Below are 23,243 nucleotides of genomic sequence, written 5' to 3'. Positions count from 1 at the left end.
AGAAAATTCTAGAGAAGAGTGCCACACAGTCTAAGATTAGGGCCCAATGGCAACTGAAGCCAGCTATCTCTTGGGGAATATGGGGTAGGTCTAAGGAGACCACCTTTCCAAACACCTTTAGCAGTTGAAAATGACCACACACAGGCTCCCTTCGTCTCCAGTCCAAAGATTGTATGAAAGGCCTGACTACAGATAATGTTTCCTGGGCACTAGCCATATGCCAGGTACTTTTCCTAAGCATTTCATGTGCATTAACCAACTTAATTTTCAATGCAACCATATGAGGTTGGCTCTATTATGATCCCTGGCATATAGATGAGGCAAGCGCGGCACAGTAGGCTGATGTAGGCTGATTTTTGTTATGTCTCCATGTTCAGTGAGCTGTTTTGCTTTCATGACCCTGGCTCAGAGTTCCTGCAATATGTTTACTGGACAGTGAATTATGTAGTTAAAACAGTTGTGTACCATGTAGTGGTAGGGTGGAAGTGGGTACTTGGAAGTAAGGTCAGCTAGGGATTAAATTAAATATTTTGGGACTTTTCTTCCTACAGGTATTAGGAATTTACTAGGATTTTTGAGCAAGGAATGGCATGATGAAAATGTTTAGTAAAGCTGGTCTGAAACGATGGGTAGGTCATCCTCATTTGAGGGTGGGGGAGGGTAGGAGGTAAATGTGATACCAGCTGACTAGTGAGGAAGCTAATGAAATAACCTAAGGGTGAGTAATAAGAAGCTAGGTCAGGGTGGTGAAAGTTGTAACAGGCGACACAGGCACAGAGCCATTATGAAGGTTCTGGTGACCAGAGAGTGAGCCTGAGTGACTGAGGAGCCACGGAAGGTCTGGGGGGCAATCCTGATAAGGGAAGGGAGTGAATTTAACTTTAGCTTTCCTTTGAATTTGTGGAATATAGATTCCAGCCTTGGATGTGTTATTGTATTTGGTGTCCTGACTTCAATATTTGAACTTTATTTTGTATATGTCCCAATTTTTGGTATGGATAGCAATATTTATCTGCATAGATTAATTTCAGCTTAATCCTTTATGCAGTAAAAATAGGATATTTACTTATTATTGTAATATGTAATAAGTATAATGTAATTATTATTATTAATATACATGTAATTATTAATAATATTATTATTTACTATAGTTTATCAGACCAGGATGAAGAAGGCAAGATCAAGCAGAAGTGTATCATATCTGATCCCTCCTTTTCCATGGTGACAGTTCAACGGGACGATAGTGGAATAACCTGGGAGACCAATTCAAGCAGGTCTTCTACTCCTTGGGCCTCAGAAGAAAGTCAGACTTCTGGTGTGTATAGTCCAGAAGGGTCGACTATGAATTCTCCTCCAGGGAATGTTTCCTTTATTGTGGATGAGGTTAAAAAAGTTAGAAAAAGAAGGCCTAAGTCAAAGCATGGTTCACCATCATTGCATCGAAAAGGCAACAAAAAAAGAAATTCTTTTGAATCCCAAGATGTGCCAGCAAACAAAAAAGATCCTTTAATTTCAGAAACCCAGGTACTAAGTGCCCAGAAAGAGAAGTCATCTACTGGCATATATGATAAAATGAGAAAAAAGAAGACCACCTCAGATACACCTCCTATTACTGGGGCCATATACAAAGAACACAAGCCATTAGTGTTAAGGCCAGTCTACATAGGAACAGTAGAATATAAAATCAAGATGTTTAATTCAGTTAAAGAAGAATTGATTCCTCTACAATTTTATGGAACATTACCAAAGGGTTATGTAATTAAAGAAATACATTATAGGAAGGGGAAAGAGGCATCCATTAGTCTAGAGCCAGGTTTGGGCAGTCGTGATTCTAATATAGTTTCCAAAACAGGCAAATTAGTAGCCCAAAGCACAGAAGACGATAAAGTAAAAGAGCTTGCGTCACCCTGGAGAGGTGCACTCTCCAAACAATCAAAGTCCCTGACCTCCTTATTCAGGCATGAAGATCAACAGAAAATTTACTTTGATTCTCCCCTAAAGACTACGTCTGCCACCAAGCACACAAATAATCACACATCAGAACAAGAAACAGAGCTCAGCCCATCACAGTCCATGCAACAACAGCCAGGCAATGAAGCAAAACCCTGTGAAACTGTGCCTTCTTCTCTTCCATCTGATATATCTGCAACGGTGGTGCTGGAAGCAGCCAAGGAGGAATTTGAGCCTGATTCACAAGAAATTGTAACTTCAGAGTGTGACTCTTCAGTCTCACCAACTTTAATGGATGAGATAAAGAAGGAGGATGTGTATTCTGCTGACCATTCCATTTCACTGCAGGCAGAGAAGGAATCTCTGGAAACATGTGCACCAGGTCTGGCAGCATCTATCCCAGAAGATTTTGGCACAGAGAGAGAAGAACTGGACCTGACTTCACTAGAAAGGGCAGAACCAGTCTCGGAACAACTGGCTCCTCCTCATCTCAGTGTTAAAGGAAAGAAGGAAGAAAACATACCTGAGTCGTCCATTTCTCTTTCTGAACCTCTAGAGTTAGAGGAACCAGAAGAAGAAGAAACGGAAGCGTCTCTACCAATAGCTGCTTCCCCCGAACCTGAAGATTCCAATTTAGTGGAAGAAGAGATCATAGAGCCTGATTACCCAGGAAGTCCATCATTTTCAGAGAAGCCCTTCCCACCACGTTTGGCCCCTGAAGTGGACTGGAAAGAAGAGGAGACCACTCTCCCACTACTGACAACACCCGAACAGGTTGCTTTGTCTGCGGAAGAAAGAGAGGAAAATGAGTCTGTTTCCACTGATTCAGAGCATTCAGTCCCACAGGATTTGAACCATAAACTAGAGAAGCAAGAAGTTGAGCCAGTTTCTCTATTCAATAGAAAAGCTATATCTGAACATAAAGTTTTGTCAGAAGAGGAGAATGAGGAATTTGAACCTTATTCCCCCAGTGTAACCTCTGCCCCTGAACACTCTCTCTCACCGTCCACAAATGAGAAGCCTTCTGAGCGCCAGTCCCCACTGTTTTCAGCTGCTGCACCAGAACCCATGGTCCTGTCAGAAGAGGGCCTCGAATTTAAGTGCATCACACCAGATTCAGCACTGACTTCCCAATATGCAGTTCCACCAAATGTAACACAGGAGTCCTCAAAGGACATAATTGGTGATGTGTCCTCATTAACGTCAAAAGATGTTTCTGAGCACACGGTTCTCTCAGAAGAGGGGGAAGACACTGCATTGTACCCCCCAGATGTGGTCTCTGCATCTGATCACTCTCTCCCATCATGTGCACCAGAGAAGCATTCTGAGCACCAGTCCCCACTGGTTTCACCTGCTGCATCAGAACCCACGGTCCTGTCAGAAGAGGGCCTCAAATTTGAGTGCATCACACAAGATTCAGCACTGACTTCCCAATATGCAGTTCCACCAAATGTAACACAGGAATCCCCAAAGGAAATAATTGGTGATGTATCCCCATTAACGTCAAAAGATGTTTCTGAGCACACAGTTCTGTCAGAAGAGGGGGAAGACGCTGCATTGTACCCCCCAGATGTGGCCTCTGCATCTGATCACTCTCTCCCACCATGCGCACCAGAGAAGCCTTCTGGGCGCCAGTCCCCACTGCTTTCAGCTACCCCATCTGAACATGTGGTCCTATCAGAAGAAGAGATGGAGAGGTACACACCCTCTTCCACCTCTCTTTCTGAATTTTCAGTACCACCATGTGCATCACCAGAATCACAGGAGGAGGAAATTGTCTACAGATCCCCTTTAAATCTAAAAGGTGCCTCCTCACCCATGAATTTCTCAGAAGAAGAGCAAGAAGACATCGGACCTTTTTCTCCAGACTCCGCATTTGTGTCAGAATTCTCATTTCCACCCTATGCAATTCAGGAAACAGAGAAAAGAGAATTTGAGTGTGAGTCTCCAATATGCTTAACATCACCATCTGAACACACTATTTTATCAGATGAAAACACCGAAGAAGCTGAACTTTTTTCTCCAGACTCAGCTTCACAAGTTTCGATGCCCCCATATAGAACCTCAGAAACAAACAAAAATGAAATTGAGCACGACTCACTGTTCACTGCAGTATCTGCTTCAGGATATTCCTGCTTTTCAGAAGCAGCTGAGGAAGACATTGCGCCCACAGCTATTACACCTGTACCAGAGTATCCCAGTTCGTTACAGAAGCAACAAGCTGAACCTTCCCCTTCAGTGTCTGTACTTGAAGGTTTGAGTGTGCCACCTTCAACAAATAAAACAGAGATGGCAGAAATTAAGCCAGATGTTCAAACAATCTCAGCATCTGTATCTGAATATCTCATTTTGACACAGAAGCACTTAACTGAAACACTTGTAGAACCTGAGTCTGAAGACTCAATTCTGCCACATTTAACCAGTGAATTGGAGAAAGGAGAAATTAAGACTAGTCCATCAGTTGCTGTAACGCCTATTTCTTTACCTGCACAGTCGTCCACTGTAAAGGAAGAAACCAAACCTGTTTTGCCTGCCTCTCAGCATTCCATTTCACCTGATTCAGTCCTTGCAATTAAGAAAGAACAAGAACCCAATGCACCACTCACTCCAAAAGCTGCAAATGAACAGCTGGCTTTGTTGAAAGTTAAAAATAAGGAAGAAATTGTGCCTGATTCTCAAGAAGCTACAGTGCATGTATCACGGGATCAAGAAATGGAGCCTCAGTCCCCAAATGTTCCAGGGTCTGGGATGAAATACTCAGTTCTGCCTGACTTGGTAGATGAGCAGGAGAAAGATGTCAAACCCAGTTTAGCTTCATCTGTGACATCTGAACTGGAACAGAGGATGCTGTCAGAGAATGAGCCTAAACTGTTACAACCATGTTCACCTCAAAAGGAAACATCTTTATCTGGGCCTGAGAATTTTTCAGCAGTGAAAATGGAAGTGAAACATGATTCTAAAATAACTGGTACACCTAAAACACTGCAGTCATCTTCACCAGGAGTGGAGAAAGAAGTTGAACCTGGACCATCTGCACCAGAATTTTCAGCTTTATCAGAAGAAATAAAGAAAGAAATTGAATCCAGCTCTTCAATAACCACAACATCTATAACTAAGCATGATTCAAGCTTAATCAAATTAGCAAGAGAAGAAATCCCAACAGATTTACCTCCTCTTACCATGCCTATAGAACATCCAATCTTAACAAAAGTAGGAAAGAGTGAATTAGGAAGCAGTTTGCCAACACTGGTAATAGCTACAGATGAACATTCACTTTCTAAAGAAGAAGAAAAGGTAGCAAGTAAAGCTAATTCTTCTCCCACTGAAGCTTCTGGATCCAAATGTCAAATTTGGTCAGAAGCCAAGAAGGAAATTAAATTTGATTCACCTCCAAGCGTATCTTCTGTATCAGAGAATTCTATTTTGTCAAAGGTAGAAACTGAAGAAGTTAAACCTGGGTTGTCAGTAATCAAAACATTGTCTTCTCAGGATTCAGATGTATCAAAGGCAACAAGAGTGGAAAACAGTCAAAGTCTTTCATTTTCTACTGTCCTTGACTCTGAACGTTTGGTCTTATCACAGAAAAAGAATCACGTGTCTGCCTCAGAGGGGTCAGGGCCTGAACATGTGCCTTCTCTCTGCCTAGGTAGTAAGATAAAGAAAAAAGAAACTGAACTTCCTTCCTCACAAAATGTGTCACCTGCACCCAGACATATAGTTCCAAAAAGAGGCAAAAGTGAGGAAATGGCAACTTCTCCTCCCGAGTTGGAAAATTTAGTGTCAGAAAATTTAGCTCCAACATTACCAACCCTCAGTGATGATAAGAACAAACAGGCAATGGAGACATCTTCTCCAGCTCAGGGAGATTTCCTATCAGAAAAACAAGATCTTGCTCTGGCAGAGCTTTCTTTGGAAACTGAGGAGAAAGACAAGCCACCCCAAGTGTCAGAATTACCAAGTGCTGGGTCAGAATTCACTGGTGGTTGTGGTAGGGCAAGTGGATCCATAGATAAAAAACAGATAAAATCTCCCATAACTGAAATAGCTGATTCTGCCTTAGAAAAGGGCCTAGCTGAGCTTAGGAGCAGAGAAGAGGGAAAAGAAGAAAACAGGGAACTCCGTGTGTCAGCTACAGTGCCTGAAATTCCAGAGGTTCCATCATACCTTAGGAAGGAAACTCAGAATCAAGAAATTCAATCTTTCTCTCCCGAGGCAGTCAACTTAGGGTCAAAAGAAGCATTTACCTCTCTAGTTAAAGAAGACAGCCCAGAACTTCAGCCAAATACCTTTTCTTTAAGAGGATTATCAGAGGAGTTGAATCATTCAGATGACTTTAAAAAAGTAGTGAAACAAGAAATAAGCCCATTACTGCCAACAGAAAGCTTGAAGGCACAAGTGGCGGGAGATATTATAACAAAACTAAATGAAGAAACAGACCAACCAAATTCATTCCATGTGCCCCAGAGTATACCAGACCAATCGAAGACTGCTGCTTCTGTCCCTGTGGAAAAAGAGGATCCTGAAAGCATACTTTATTCAGATCAAGTTGTTAAATTACCTGATGTAAGCAGGTCTTTTGCAGATAAACAAGATCTGGGTATTAAACAATTTTTGTTTATGAAAGAGAATTTGCCTTTGGAAGAATCACAGCTGTTTATGACACCTGAGCCTACAGATGTTAAAGAAACACAAATGAAAGAGACCCTGCTTTCTCTAAAGAATGAAAACTGGCTGCTGGAAAAGCCAGAAAGGGACTTGACAAGTCATCCTGAAGGAAGAGTCCTGGGGTCTGTGCAGCTGGTTTCCTCTGCCAGCAGTGATCTGACTACAGGGCAGCTCAAGGCTGCTGTACCGGATAAAGACCGTACATGGGAAATCGGAAAGCAGGTTCAGCCACATTCTGCTGAAGAATCACCTTTATCATTCCAAGAATCAGTATCTACTCTCAATACCTCTAATGGTAACATAGAGACCTTATCAACTAAACCTTACTCTCCTGAAGAAATAAAACTGTCCCCCAAACCAAAGTCTTTAGTTCCAGCTGGAAATGTAGAGAGAAACGAAGCAGAGAGGAAGCAGACACTTTCTTTCGTAGAGAGTGAAAGCTTGATATTGGAGAAAGCAAACAAAGAATTTTCCCTGCCTTGCAAAGAAGACCTTAAGGAGGAAATAAAACTTCCTTCTGAAAGAATCATCCAGAAACCAGTGCCTGGCCCATCAATGGAACATGTCAAGTCAGAAACTATTCCCTCTCCTGCCAAAGCAGTCCATAACCTGGCAGGAGATGCAGAACCAGAATTGGGCAATGAAAAAGAACTACACAGGAGTGTATCTCCTTTACCTGGAGAGAAGCCATTAGAAGAGCCGCAAATGGTTCAGTCAAAGGTTGTAGATGATGCTAGTGAGAGAGGGAAACTAGCATCTGAAGTGAAAATACACACACCAATAAAACCCCTCTTCTCAACCCAGAAAAATGAAGAACCTCAACCTCCAGAGTCACTTGAGGTGACAGAAAAGCTGCCCAAGCAGCCCAAGGCAGTTGAGCCAGGCCTTTCTGAGGGAAAGGGAAAGAAAGGAATTTCATCTTTCACGTCATGGATGTCCAGTTTGTTTTTTGGATCGAGCACTCCGGATAACAAAGTTGCTGAAAAAGAAGATTTAGAAACTCAGCCAAGTCCATCTGTAGAAAAATTAGCAACTGCGATAGAGCCTAAAAGTACAGCTGCAGCTGACTTTAGTACAACTGGGAAACCAACTGATCATCTATTACCAGAGGCAGAACTTAAGACTGTTCAAGAATCCAGAGAAACTTTAGTTAAATCTGGTGAAGGTCAAAACTTTAAAGAAAAACCTACATTTTTATCAAATGTAGAAGCTTTACAGCAGCCAAAATCCAGGTTTGAGGTGCCTAGTAAAGATTATGGGAAGAAAGAAATCCTAGACTATTCAAAGGAAATGGACCTACACACAGTAGTTACCTCTCCTGATGGTGAGGAACACCTTGGAATTCAATCTTCTACCATGGGTGAGGAATCTAGTAGGGAAGAAGTGGAAAATGCTGTTCCTCTTCATGTAACTGATAGTAATAGGGCCCAGAAGCCAGAAATCGCTCCTCCATCTAAATGGAATATTTCTATTTTTAAGGAAGAGCCAAGAAGCAGTCAAAAGGAAAAGCCACTCTTTTCATTTGATGCAGGAGATCAGGTGCCACAACAGCCAAAATCAGCTTCAACGAGCTTCACAAGTAAAAATGTCATGAAGGAATCAGAGAAGCCAGAGACAATAATTTTGCCAGTAGAAGAATCTGAAAGCAGTTTAATTGATCTTGGTGAAGACAGACTGAAGAAAAAAATGCCAACACCTACTTCCTTGAAAATTTCTGAAGAGGAAATAAAATTCAGTTCTGTTAGTCCAACTGAGGAGAAAGATAACTTAGAAACCAGATCATGTTCCTTTGCAGAAAAGAAGGTTCTAGCAGAAAAACAAGAAATTATGGCCCCGTTAGAGCACAGAGATAACAACAGAATAGGGAAGGCAGAAATCACACATGGCTCTATCTCTATTAAACTGGAAGAATCAAAAGCTGCTGCTGTTCTGCAGCAAGTCTATCAAAGTGAAGAGCACAAAGAAAGACACAAAATTATTGAGGAGGAGAAAGGAAAAGAAGAAAAGCAGTTACATGCATTTTCAGAAGGAGAGAAGCAGCAGGAAATTCAGTCTTATTCTGCAAATGCAGCCAGGTTTATGTCTGAAGAATTAGATAACTCTTTGGGTGAAACTCAACCATTTTCATTAATTAAAACTACATCAATTATAGAAAAATCAGAAACCATTATTTCAGAGGCTCACCCAGCAATCAGGGAACCAAGGGCAGTAGGAACCGAACCACATCCATTAGAAAGTAATGTTTTGGTGGAGAAAACCAAGACTTTCCTTCCAGTGGATCTTCCTTATCACGATGAAATAGATGACCACTCTTTACCGAAGGAAGGTAATCTAGTATTGGAAGAGTCAAGGAAGGGTATGTTGAGACACAGTGAAGAAAAGGCACAGGTCACAGTGTTAGAATCATCAAAAGGTGGTTCAGTAGGTATCGCAAAAGAAAGTATGAAACAAGGATCTCCATCTAAAGAATCTGAAAGGATTTTAGTCTGTCCTTTTGATGAAACAAAGAGCTTAGAAACACTGCCATATTTGTTGTCATCTGTGAAAGAACAAATGCTTATTTCAGAAACTTCTTCTGAAATTAGTACAGTGAAGAAACAAGAAATGCCATGGTCAGAATTGACTGCAGACAGGCATACAGTACATGCTATTCAAACATTTAAAGATCTAACATCTGAAATGTCTAAACAATCTGTTCTTGTTTCAAAGCACCACTTGGAGGCTGTGAAAGATGTCCATGTAAATGAACCACAATCTTCAGCACGCAGCAACTATGCCCAATTTATAACTAATGCAACAATTAATACTGATGAAACAGTTTCTATTAGAGACATATCTGAAGAGCCTGAAGACCCCTATGTAAAAGATGGAACACTAACAATGACTAGTAAGCCAGCTGGATTTTCAGAAGATCAAAAGAGTGCCTTTAGTATCATTTCTGAAGGCTGTGAGATACTGAATATTCATGCTTCTGCATTTATTCCTTCAGTTGATCAGGAAGAAAGTGAAAAAATGCAAGATAAGTTAGAATATTTGGAAGAGAAGACCTCATTTAAACCTGTATCTCTCCTTGACAATAGTGAGGCAGTTGCTTTCCATAAAACAGGAAAGAGTAAGTTAGGAGATTCTGATAAAAAACTTACATCATTGAAAGAAAATAAACAACAGGAAACTCATAACACAGAAGAGGAGATGTCCACAGATTCAGAAACTGGTGATGTAGCCTTTAATCAGCTCACAAATCCCAGTGAAGAGGATTATTTTGAAAAATATACATTGATTGATTATAACATCTCTCCAGACCCAGAAAAACAGAAAGCTCCATGGAAATTAAGTGTTGAAGCAGAACTCTCAAAGGAAGTTACAGAAGATATTATCACTTTCCCAGAAAGTTCCGAGGAAAGTACCCTAGAACATGAATATGACTTGGTGAAATTAGATGAGAGTTTTTATGGAATGGAAAAGGACTACAGCAAATCATCTCACTCAGAGACCCACAAGCCTTTGGGTATCCAAAGGTCAGCTGACAGAGACACTCCAAAGAACATAAATAGAGATGTGGACTTGAAGTTGCATGGGATGCCTTTATTTGATGCAGAGGAAAGTGTTTTGTCACGAACCCAGATATTTCCTACCACTGCTAAAGCCATTAATCCTGAACTTCTAGAGGAGCCACCTGCACTTGCATTTTTATACAAGGATCTATATGAAGAAGCAGTTGGAGAGAAAAAGAAGGAAGGGGAGACAGCTTCTGAAGGTGACAGCGTGAATTCTGAGGCATCATTTCCAAGCAGAAATTCTGATCCTGATGATGGAACAGGAATATATTTTGAGAAGTACATACTCAAAGATGACATTCTCCATGACTTATCTGTAACTCAAAAGGACCAAGGCCAACGTCTAGAAGAAAAGCTAGTCAGCAAGGATGACTCATACCAACCACTAGCTGCAGCAGGCGATGCTTGGGGGAGGTTTGGACCTATCATGGGGGAGAAGAGTGTGGAAGAGGAACAGAAAGCTGCTTACAGGGAAGGAGAATCAGTAGACCATGTGGAGACCCTTGACAAGGTAGCTGTGCAGAAGAAAGCTCCCATCACTGAGGAAGTCACAGTGGTTACACAGCAGATAAGCTATGCAGTTCCATTTGCAGACACCCATCATGTCCTAGAGAGAGTAGATGAAACAAGCAGTCAGAGTAATGAAGCAGGAAATGCAAGTCCAGAAGTCAATCTGAATGTCCCAGTACAAGTGTCCTTCCCAGATGAAGAACTTGCATCTGGTACAGCTTGTGTTCAAGAAACACTGCAAGAAGAACCTACAATAATGGTCCCACCTGAACCAAGAGAAGATAGGCTGCGCAATAGCCCTGTTCAGGATGAGTATGAATTTTCTGAGTACCTGAATTATGAAGTGTTTTCTCAAGACACTCAATCAGAAGAACTGTATTCAGAATCCACACCTGAAGATATGTTATCTCAAGGAAAGGAATCTTTTGAACACGTCAGTGAAAATGAATTTGTGAGTGAGGTAGAACAAAGTATGTCTGCTGAACAGAGTGAGTTGGGCAGAGAAAGGACAGAACAAGACCAATTATCATCAGAGTTAATAAGTGAGAAGGAACAAAAGGAACCAAAAAGGGCCCAGGTTGACACATACTGCTACACTTGCAAAAGCCCGGTTTCTGCTGTTGACAAGATGCTTGGCACCCATGAAGACCATGAGGTCTCAACACTTGATACAGCTATAAGTGCTGTAAAGGTAAATAGATTGTAAAGCATGTGAGTATGTAATAATACATAGACATTTAATTTGTTTTCACATTTTCACAGTTAAAAAGAAAAAACCAATATTTGATACATTCATCTTCAGACATAATAGTTTGAAAGAAAACTTAGACTGTTGCCCTAGAATTTAGTGAAGATGAAACATTCATTTAGTTAAGACAAACGTTTATTGGATATACACTATGTGCCAGTTATTTTTCTAGGTTCTGAGGTTGCCAGGATAAATAACACAAGGGTCACTGTCTTTGAGGGATCTTATAGCATAGCCCTATATATTATCCAAAAAAGCCAAATAATTTTAAATGAAACATTACACTTTTGAGCATAAAACACAATTTATTTTCTATTACCTCCAATATCATTCTTTAAAAATACATATTTATATAACATTGTTTCATTGCAAATTTTATGAAGTACTCAAGACAGTAAGACATTTTAAATTTCAGTTTTCCCCATATTTCTTTATTTTTAAAACTGATGTTATAAAACAGAAAACTTTTGCATTCTTGCTGGCTATGTTTATAGACTTCCAATGTTAAAAATTAGTCAGAACACGTATCTTTCTGTTTATAATTATAAATACTCCACTTCCCCAGAGGTACTGTTGAAATCGATTGTTTAGTACTTGAGATTCTTATCTACCTTTCAATAACCTTCTAACTGAAATGCTCACTCCTGTCTCTTCAATTCATCCTCTGTACATTAGCCAGAGTGATCTTAAAATGCAAATAATAGGAAGAATTGAGTGCTGTGTGCTCGGCACTGTGTTAAACTCTTTACATACAAGATCTCTTTTAACCCTCACAAAAAGCCTGTCATTGTCAATTTGCAGAACAAAATGGGCTCAGAGAGTTTAGGTGATTTGGCAAAGATCATGGAAGACAGAACTAGGACTGGTACCCAGGTCTGTCTAATGCCAGAGCTCATGCTGCATCCATATTGCTCAGCCCATAGCCTTGCTAATTGTAGTGATTTTCAATATGATCATTCAATTAGCTTACTGTTAAACAATTATTAGGCTCATTTTGATTCAATAGGATAGCATATATTAGAATTTTGGCATTTTTTTTCCTCTGGAAAATTAAACCTTCTCAATTTGTCTGATACTGGTTCTATTTCTCCAGGGTGACATTTTGTTGAACGTTTACCTGGTAAAGTTTGGGGGTAGAGGATGGGACAGTCTCTTCTATGAAATAGAAGGCATTGGGATACATTAGCATCAGGGAAATGTGCTTGATTCTGTGATGACACTTAACTAACAACCACTGGGCACTGTCAGCAGAGAGGAGACTAGAGTTTTTCAACCTTCGTAATTATGTTTTGTTTATGTCTGTGAATTAGAAATTAAAAAATAAGTCTGTCTATTGTCAATTTAAAACAAATTTCAAAAGCAGGGATATATGATGTCTCCTACTTAAAACCATTGTTTGAAGTTTTTTTCCCTGATCTTCTCCAAACAGTATGACAAAGAGAGAAGAGTAGAAAACTAGTTAACTAAAGCCAAAAAAGCTTGCTTCATTTCATTAAATCAACTGTGAAGATTAGGAGTAGGTTGCCAACATTTTTAAATTAAAAATCAGTTTAAAAAGTTGTAACTTGAGAATGTGCTAGCATCTTGTGAGTAGGCCATTTGTGATTTTTGAGGAATTAATGGCTGCATTTACAGATTCTCCAGGTCCTTGCTTCTCCTCCCACTCAAGCCCCACTGTAAAAGCTTATCTCTGTCACTTTTTTACTTCTTTCACTCTCTCCCTTCCATCTTTCCCCATATTGATTACCTTCCCATTCTGTGTCAAGAACTGTGCTAGTCAATGGGAATGAAAACAAAAATAAAGGAAGATGGACTGGTAGTTCCCCCCAAATCAGTGCAGCATTATGGGAACATTGTGTTCCGAGAAACGAACCTTTGGGAAGTGGGTGAAATGGTGGAGTGGGACTGGGAGGGTTAGGGAAGTTGTGTCGAAAAGGTGAAGCTTATGAGAACCTTCAATCAGATGGGGTTCTTCCAGAAATCAAGGACAGTGAGGACATTCTAGAGTTGGGGAACACTATGTGATAAGGCACAAAGGTGAGAAAGAGTCCAAGGAAAAATGGTGCTTGTAGAGAAGAGGCAGGGACTACAGAGGGAAGCAGAGGCTACATCCTGAAGGGGCGTCCATCAGTGTAATTTCCCCCTCATTCTGTGGATAGTGAATAAGGTAGCTGATGCTCTGGTATTCTGTGTTGTTTCTTGTTAAATTTGGCAGGATAGAGTACAGCTAGATTTATGACTATGGCTAAAGTAGGTACCATCTTCCCCTGCCACCCATACATCTTCTAGTTAGCTATCACTCCTTGAGTATTTTAACCTTTTGAGGGGCATTAGAACCTTTTGATCTCTTTAGTAGACAGTTTCCACCATTTGGTGTGTTAGACTTCTGGCCTGATACTCTGACCACCTTCTCAGACACCTGAGGCCACTGGTGCAAATATGAGGAGACTACTCAGATATATAAAAACTAAGGCCTTACTAAGGAGAAAAAATTCAAATCAATAGTCTACTAACACAAGAATTTTTTGAACTCACCCATTTAATAAGCACTCCTTCCTCTTGCATGAGAAAATAAACTGGTCTTTCTATTGCTCTCGCTCACAAACCTCCTAATTGCTTATCATACAGAATTATCTGTAGTCAATTTAGATGAAGCAGCAAGGAGAATTTAAAGATTGATTTTCTAGTGAACATGGATTGTAAATCTCTACTAAACATACTACATTTATAAGGAAATTGGAGCTCAGTGCTTTAAGTTCTTTTCTCACATGTTGTACACTAAGGATCTCTTCATTCTTTTCTTCAGGTTCAGTTGGCAGAATTTCTAGAAAATTTACAAGAAAAGTCCTTGAGGATTGAAGCCTTTGTTAGTGAGATAGAATCCTTTTTTAATACCATTGAGGTAAGTCACCACATCCCTTCTACTTTAACCTGGTTTGTTCATGGCATCACAAGTAAATGATTCTGAGCTTAAAGAATCTGAATTGGGGTTTGTATGTGCAGGTGTGGTTTACCATTGGTTTTTTTCCCATCAAAAGTGAAGGTCCTGAAAGTCTTCCATTTGTGTATAATCAGTGAAACTACTTTATATCTAAGGATAAACAACTTGCCCTTAAAAACACATACACATTTATTGGGTACTTACTATGATAGGGCAAATGTTTTATATGCTTTATCCAATTAAACCCTCACAATAGCCATATATGGTAGGTGTTATTATTATTCACTTAACTCAAAGTCTATCTGTGAAATGGGAACCATAATAACAATTCCCATTTTATGGATATGAGACTTAGAATTAAGTATATTATCCAGGGTCCTAGTAAGTTGGAGCCAAGATTTGAATTCAGGTCTGAGTTCTTACTTGCTTCACCGTCCTGCCTTTCACTGGTTTAGCTCAGCAGAAATGCTCCAAGGCCATGCCCAGTGTTTCATACCCAGGACAAATGAGTGTCTTTCATGGTACCACTCTCTTTGATTAATTCATGCCCTCTTAGCTACTGGTCCCTGCTCCCTTCACAATGAAGTGAGGAGGCAGTAATCTCCATCCACATGTAGAGATGGCCGAGGCATCCTCACTGTCACTCAGGAGTGGCAGAGGGCCCCTGCAGAAGGCTGGTACAGTTTCCTTTTCTCTAGGGTGACTCCATGTCATAGTTTGTGAGAGGTCTGCTTAAGTCCTATCATAAATCAGTTAACACCTGCTAATTAATTTTAGTGCCTCCTCCCACCAAGTGACCCTTTTATATAGGAAATCATATAATCACCTTACCACTAGCCCTGTAGTGTGGATACCTAGGCATCTGGGTTTGTCCAGATGGGCAATAAAATTTTCCCCACTGTGGTGGAAGCTGCCCTCTCCCTGGAGAGCCTTGTGAATGTAGCATATTGTCCAATATCTGGCTGTTCCCTCCCTCATACTCTGATTTTAACAGAAAGGCAAAAATGGCACTAAATGCTCTTCACTACCTAAAGGCCATGGATCTTCCCCCATGTGAAGTCATTTTTAAGTTTTATCATGTAGGAATGCAGGTGGGCAAGACTTCTATACAACTCTTTTTTTGTGACTCATGAACGAAATCCTTCCTGATAACCCTCTTCCAGTGAATTTCATTGCAAGCTAACTATGGTGAAGGGGGTGGTCAGTTGGAAATTTAGACTATGTACATAATCTGTGATTCTCTTATCCAGATGCTGAGGTCAGTTCTTTAAAAGGCTAGTGTTTATTTCTCTTTGAAACAAACACACCAAACAAAAACCAACCAACAAACAAAACCCATGCACTTCTTCTTTCATTCTGAAGTGTTTTTGATTGTTTGACTGTTTTGTTTTTAGGAAAACTGTAGTAAAAACAAGAAAAGACTAGAAGAACAGAATGAGGAAATGATAAAGAAGGTTTTAGCACAGTATGATGAGAAAGCCCAGAGCTTTGAGGAAGTGAAGAAAAAGAAGATGGAGTTCCTGCATGATCAGATGGTCCACTTTCTGCAGAGCATGGACACCGCCAAGGACACCCTGGAGACCATCGTCAGGGAAGCAGAGGAGCTTGATGAGACTGTGTTCCTGACTGTAAGTACCAATTAAAACAGGCCCAAATACCTTGCACTCACTCTGACCCAAATCTGCTTCTTCAAATCCATCTTTCAATATTCCCTAAGATCATTTTATCTCTCTGTGGGGTTTATATAATTCTGACATTTAAAAATTATTAGGGCATACCTGGTGCCTAGGGAAAAGACCCAGCAAATCCTTAAACCCTTAACACCCAGATCCAGCTGAAGGACACATGGAAGTTAGACCACAGCATAATCTGTCCAATCTGTCATGATGGATTGATCACCTTCTAGGAGAGAGTGGGAACGCAGCCTGGAAACCGTATTTATCCATGCTTTCCCTCTGGGTGCCCGCCTGATCTTTCAGTGGCCAACATCCCCCTGCTGGCGCCTGAGCCAGGCCTCCCCACCCCGCTCCCTCATCTGGAGGGATGTCTCCTAGGGACCATTCCCTCTGAGCCTTACCAAATGGCCGGGAGCAGCGTTTCAGTGCACATTCAGTAGGCAAAAGGCTGGCGTAATGTGATACCACTCTCTGAAAACATGCTCCTGTTCACAAGTGTCTTTGTGAGGACCGGATTCCTTCATTTAACAAGTACCTTGTGGGCCTTTGGATGCTCCTCAAACTGCACTACAGAGGCTACTCTTTGCTCCCCTTATTCCTTAGAATATTCAGAAAAATATTCCTTCCCCCTGGAGCCAGGATTAACAGGAAGTAAAGGAGATGTTTTCCCTGAGGCCAGTCCCAAACTTAATTGTTAAATGGGAGGAAGGCACCATTTTACAATAAGTGGGGACCTCCCTTTCAAAGCTTCCCAGTCCTCTCAGCCCTCTAGTAAAGTCTGGAGACAGGACAAGGCGAAATGGGCCAATGTTAGGCTTTTGATTTGCCTCTGGTGACTCCCCCAGGCAGGGCAAATTTGGGGGAGGTGGATATGGCATCCTTAAAGGAGAACAAAATCACTCAGTTGCTTTATATTTAATTCAGGCAAAAATTTAATATTTTCAAATTAGGTACCTCTTATGAAGTATAACATTAATAAAATGCTTTGTGTTCCTTAAGAAACTTAGCTTTGTTTAAGAATATTTTCTTCTCTCTAGAAGAATAAATTGTGAAAAAGAAAGCATTTTTTTCTGTTTATGAAAGTAGTATATGGCCATTTTAGAAACTTTGGAAAATACAGAAAAACACAGAGAAGGAATCACCCAGAGATAACTACTGATTACATGTTTTGCCCACACTGAACAAATTTAAGTCATTTTTCTTGCTTTGGAGAATTCTCTTTTGGAAGCTAAGCCATTTATTAATGAATAGAGAGAAGCAGGATTGAGAGAGAAGCAATGAGAAGGCCGCTCAGTGCTGGCCTTGCTGATCATAGACAGTAGAGCCGAAATGGAAGCCAAAGCCCCCTCCATCCCTGCCCAACTCCCCTACCCCACTTCTGAGCAGTAATTCCCTTGCTGCCCAGGCTGGAGCCACCCACCCACGCAGGGGATACTGAGGAGTAATGATTTTAGAACATGCATAATCTTAACACTCAAGGTTGGTTTTTCTTTTTGTTGTTAATTAGTTTCTCTCTCTCTCTCTCTCTCTCTCTCTCTGTCTCATTGCCCCATAAGTCATTTGAGGAAATCAATGAAAGGTATATAAAACATGGCACAATGTAGTGGTGGCTGAGAATAGCATGACTGTGTGCTTTATTTTTTATATTTTGATGCTTTATGTTAAATGAGCTGCCAGTTAAAAAGTACATTTAGTGAGCTATTGGATTTTCACTTTTAAACACAGTGCTTTTAAAAGCTAAATGACAGCTCTGAAAGAAAATTGCATGTGCTTTAGTTAAATAACAATTATCATAATCCAGATTTTTAACTGCTTCCTTGAGATGTATTCTGGATTTTCAACCTAATCTAGACCATCTTTCATGTCACTGCATACAGAACATTTTGTAGATACTTAGACTTATTGTTTAAATATGAATATCTGAAAAAGTCATTCATATCTGCTTTGAGTAATTTTATGACTTACATAATCTTAATGGAATGTTCTCTCATTTTCTGTTCAAAAGACAAGCATGCTTTTATCTTCTCTTTCTGCTAAACTAACCTAAATGAATCGTCCTCTTTTGATTTTTGTTTTGGTTTTGTTGTTATTTTTAACACTTAATCTAAGAGAAACTCTTCATTCTTTTAAAAGGCAAAACACTCCATAAGAAACCAGGAAATGTTTATAAAAACATACTACATCAGGTCTACATTTATTTTTTGGAACATTTAATGTTGAAATGCTCAAACTGATCTGACACATTTTCCCTTTTGCCTCAGAGCCAGACCTGAGGTCTTTCTGGTTGAATCTAATGTTTCTATCAGTTTTACCCCATTTAATGTAATTTCTAAAATCATAAATATTATCCTCAATTTACTTCAGTGCCAAATAGTGAAACAGCATAAAGTAAAACCAGGAATTTTTATTTGTGATGTATTATAGAAAACTGAGTTTGGATTAGAAACCTGACTTTTTTAGATGATGAAAGTTGCACAGATGAATCCTGTTTACCTTTTTAAGAGTCTATTCAACACAATTTTGCCAGTATGTTTTAAAGAAATAATTTGTGTATTAATATTGGCATTAATCAATAAGGGTTTTATTACAGTGGCTCTGCTATAAATAGAATTACCTAGGGAGCTTTAAAAAATGGTGATGCCTAACTCTTACCTCTTGAGATTTTGTCTTAAATGGTCTGGAGGGTGGCCTGGGCATTTTTAAAGCTTCCTAGATGATTTTAATACACAACCAGTCTTGAGAACCACTAGTTTATACGATCTGTCCTCTGGCCCAGTGGTTCTCCATACTGGCCATGCCTGAATTACCTGTGCAGTTTGTTAAACCAAAGCTTCTAGAGCACCACCCCAGATCCACTACATGAGAATTCAGGGTGGGACAAGGCATCTGCACGCTTACCAATTCTCACACTGGAGTCTGAAGCACACCAGGCAGGCCTGGGAACTGATACCCAGGCTTTGCTCCAGTTTCCTATATATTTAAAATTTTATGTGTTTCTTCTAAATACTATCAATATTTATTTTTATTTAAAAAGTATGGATTTATAGTGCTCTTCCATATACATTGGACAGTGTAGATGAGTATCTGCCCATTTATATTTCATCCACACATTGAAGATACTTACTGGCAGGAAAATTTGGTGAATGAGTATTTGCAAATGCTTTTACCTTAAAAAATGCTTTAGTTCCTTTTTTACTTAACTTTGGAACATTAGCTTGCTAATATGAATTGACATCCATTTTATTCCAAATACCATTTCTTTGGTTTCATGCTTGAACTTGTTCACCTGTGTCATTTAATTGATTTGGTTTCAGTTTCCAATTGGTAAGGAATTAATCTTTGCTAATGCTGCATGTCTCCTAAAGGAGAGTACCTTTGGGATAACCATTATTTTCCTGTAAGGAAAAAAGACAACAGAATTTGGGATTTGATGAAGAAATATAAGCAATTAAAGAAAGCTCTGGTAAACATGCATGTGTGTGCACACATGATGAAGCTTGATTGCTTCTCTAAAAAGAAGACTTCATGTCCTCAAGACAACTCTGCCTCCATGTCTCAACGTATTTGGTGTTCCTTTCTATGAGAAGTGCTAATTATCTAGGTTTTTTTTTCACCTTGCTGCTTCTCCTTCCTCCCTTCATATTATCTCTAAAGGCAGTGCTTGTATATTAAATGATTTTTCTTGGCACTGAAAATACTTAAATTAAGGAATGCTGTCAAGCATATTTAGACTAAAAATTTGCATATTTTGAAAAACACCATGCCTTTATTTGCTTAGAAAATGCTGTTCTGTTAAGAGGATACATTTTTTTCCCTCTATTTTGCTCTTTTCTGTTATAATAATGAAAAAGGAAGAGAATCACAGTAATTGTAGGACCTGCTCAGAAAAAGATGCCCACTTATCCTTTCATATGCTGATGTTAAAATTGAACAGGTCAATGCAAAAGGAAGAACTAAAACATTTAACTTGTGGTGTCTACAAGCAGAGCTTTTGTGCTACAAAAATTCTCCCATTCAGTCAGTGAATCTGTGGGGACTGAGTGGGTTTAGTATATGCACTGGTTATCACTGTTTGTTCATCTGGAGTCCATCATTTCCAGTCAGCATCCCAAAGCCTTAATTTAGGCTCCTGCTGTCTCCCTAACCTCAAGCCTGTGGGGTCTTCCTGACCGACCTTACTCCTTTTCTAGTCTGCTTGCTCTGATCCTTCCTCAGACTTGTTCTAGGGTATTCTTCTAAACTTCCTTTGTGAGAACAACTTCTGTGGCTCTCCCTGCCTCAAAAGATAAAATGGAAACTCTCTGTGGCTATGAAAGGCTCTTCACGGTCAAGTCATAAACCCACCTTTCGATTTCATCTCGACAGATGACGAAATCCATTTCCCAGTTCTCAGGGTAGCCCATGGCCCCTCTGACCCTTGAATGTGCCATATGTTTTTACAACTCCAGGCCTTTATTCATGCTTTTCTATCCACAACACCCTTACTCCCTTGTCTGCCCAGGAAACTCCTACTCATTCTTTAAGACTCAGCCCCACCGTCACCTTTTCTTTGAAGCCCCTACTGAAACCTTCTCCCCTAAATCAGATGATAGTGAATTTTATTATTTCTAACACCAGTAAGCATAGTGGAAAATGTTTAAGTATTTCAGTTGTATTTTATTATCGTTTTCCCTTACACTGATAAAAAATTGACCAGACCTGAAATCCTGATAATCCTGATATTCTCACCCAAGTGAAACTTTGTCCTCTATTTATTCAAATATATTTATTAAATGCCTACTATGTGCCAAGCAACACATTACAAGACAGTGGTGAACAAAACAAAGTGATTTCCTGCATGTATATTATGTCCTGGTGAAGTAGAAAGATAAAACAAATGGGTGATGGTGGGTTTGAGGAAGTAAAACACAGCAGAGTAAGGGATGAAAGGACAGGTGCTGTCAGCGTACTCAGGGCCGTGTGTACACTCAGGAAGTGTGTACTTTTTTTGTGTGTGTGTGAGGGCATCTCTCATATTTATTGATCAAATGGTTGTTAACAACAATAAAATTCTGAGGTGCTGACAGCTGAACAGACACCTAAATTAAGTGAGGAAGAAGTTGTACAAGTTCTGAGGAAAAGGAAGTTCCAACAGCAAGTGCAAGGGCCTAGAGGTGCCCAAACCGAAAAGTCCATGATAATGTAGCTTATGGAGTTCCTCGAGGCTGGCTTGCTGCTGGAGGATGATTCAGTGCCCTGTGAGCAAGGTGGGCAGAGAACTAACCAAGTTCTAGGACCCTCAAGCTGAAGATAAATGCTTTGACAACCTCTCCTTGCCAATTTCCCTCTTTGAAATCAACCTGTTTTTTTTAAAAGCCCAGATTTCACCTGGATTCAAGTGGTTAGATTTAGTATTTGTTGGCAATCCTTTTAAGAATGTCTGAGTATATTAAAGCTGGCTTTAATATTTTACAACCTGGCTTGATGGTCTTTTAAGAATGTATAGGCTTTATCCTTCTTCACTGCTATATCCCCAGTTTTCAGAACAGTGCCTGGTACATAATAGGTGAACATATTTTTTGAAAGATTAAATGACTAGAAGCATAATAGTGAAGACTGAGAATGGCCAGGCCGTCATAGAGTGTATGAATTTCCAGACAGATTCTGAACCTTTATACTCTTTAGGAAATAAGCAAAAGTGTCATTAAAATATAGTAATTTTTAGGAATAACTTTATAAATGCAAAATTAAGACTGTATAATCTGATGGACTCTATTCAGGTTTAAAGATATGGGAATGGAATTTCTAATATAAGCAGTTACACCAAAGAATCCTAAGGATAAATATTTATTTCTAGACTTCAAAACAGTGTATATCCTTTTTAGATACAGTGCCTCACAAAACCAACAACAACTTTATTTTGAACAATGGTTTTAAGCTTTCATTCTGTATGTTAATGATTTCTTGACATATAAAAACATTTTCTCCTGATAGGTTGCTTTCTGCAATGGAGAGTACTGCTTCTTTAGAGAAAATGCCTGCTGCATTTTCACTTTTTGAACATTATGATGACAGCTCAGCAAGAAGTGACCGGATGTTAAAACAAGTGGCTGGTAGGAATTCTAACATAAATTATGTTGATGAAATTTGGCAGTTTTCCCTTGTTTGTTTTGTAAAGCTTTTGAATGTAAGGAAACATAACTGGAGAAAGAAAAACCTTAGTTGTAGACATTTAAAGCTGGGTGCTGAAACAAAGCGTGAGACTAGCATACCATTTCCATTATAAAACTGCATTTTCATTTGAACCTTTGTGACTGTCCTGGGATTCTGAGGACGTGGAAGGAAGTAACAATGGAACTAAAGAATCTCCTCTTTTTTTTTTTCTTTATAGAATAGGATTTCTCTTCCTCTCTTCTAGAGATTCTTTGCCTCATGCCAGTATCCAGGTACAAAAGGAAAAATAAATAAAATATTTTCGTATTTGTTGAACGGCTTTTTCCTGACAAGTGGTTTTCCCCTCTTCAATTGAGTTCTTCTCTCAAGCTAAACAGATTAGTTTAGACAACTAATAGCTCTGCCTCATGCCCTGTAGCCAGGAGCCTGCCACTCAGCTGTCAGAAGCATCTTGCCGGCTCTTCAAAATAATTTTTAATGCGCTATTTAAACAACAAGACAATGAAACTTACTTAGATTTCTCAAAGCTGCTGTGTTTCAGTGAAGTCACCAAGTTTTACTTACTGTAAAGTGTACCCAGAAATCCCCCTTAAAACATGCTGCGTTCTTTCAAAACCACCTTAAAGACAGCTGCTGTTTTTACATAGACAATTCCTTTCATTCCTCAATCTCAAAGGAAGAGTTTTACTTAGTAACTAGCAAAAGGCAACTGTGTCTCTAACACCCTCCCCACCCCACCCACAAAAAACACCCACCAACCCTTTATCAAGTGAAAAATTCAGTCATTTATCCTAATGGATTTCCTGTAGAAATGTCTCAAAACAAAAAGGGTGTTTTCTTGTAATGTCTTTAAGAGGCATTTAAATAGAGTAGTGATTGCAAACTAAAAAACTCTGATTAACAGAATAGATCTTTTGCTTTTAAGGGATTCATTATATGCTATGGTTCTCAGTTTCTGCACTTGAACCACTGCTTTACGCCAATGAGGTGGGGTGCGATGCTATGAAAGGAGGGGTGTTCATAGATTACTAACATCCAAGGCT

At 39.6% G+C, this 23,243-nt stretch overlaps 1 protein-coding gene across 3 annotated transcripts in view; it reads left to right on the top strand.

Annotated features, from left to right (window-relative positions):
• The window catches only part of CMYA5 (cardiomyopathy associated 5), a 113,303-nt gene that overhangs the window by 56,483 nt on the left and 33,577 nt on the right, over nt 1-23,243 (top strand). Inside the window, exons 2-6 of one of the 3 annotated variants that reach the window (XM_036914156.2) lie at nt 1,152-11,373; nt 14,237-14,332; nt 15,766-15,999; nt 17,604-17,626; nt 22,021-22,139. In XM_036914156.2, coding sequence (XP_036770051.2) covers nt 1,152-11,373; nt 14,237-14,332; nt 15,766-15,999; nt 17,604-17,626; nt 22,021-22,139 — 10,694 coding nt within the window. Of the gene's footprint in view, nt 1-1,151; nt 11,374-14,236; nt 14,333-15,765; nt 16,000-17,603; nt 17,627-22,020; nt 22,140-23,243 lie in introns of those variants that run through there. The other 2 variants (XM_057493995.1, XR_008994345.1) reach the window with 2 other exon arrangements.

The sequence above is a fragment of the Manis pentadactyla genome, chromosome 2, assembly GCF_030020395.1.
Source record: "Manis pentadactyla isolate mManPen7 chromosome 2, mManPen7.hap1, whole genome shotgun sequence".
In the NCBI taxonomy this organism is placed as follows: Eukaryota; Metazoa; Chordata; class Mammalia; order Pholidota; family Manidae; genus Manis; species Manis pentadactyla.
This window is presented reverse-complemented; position numbering and strand designations above follow the sequence as displayed.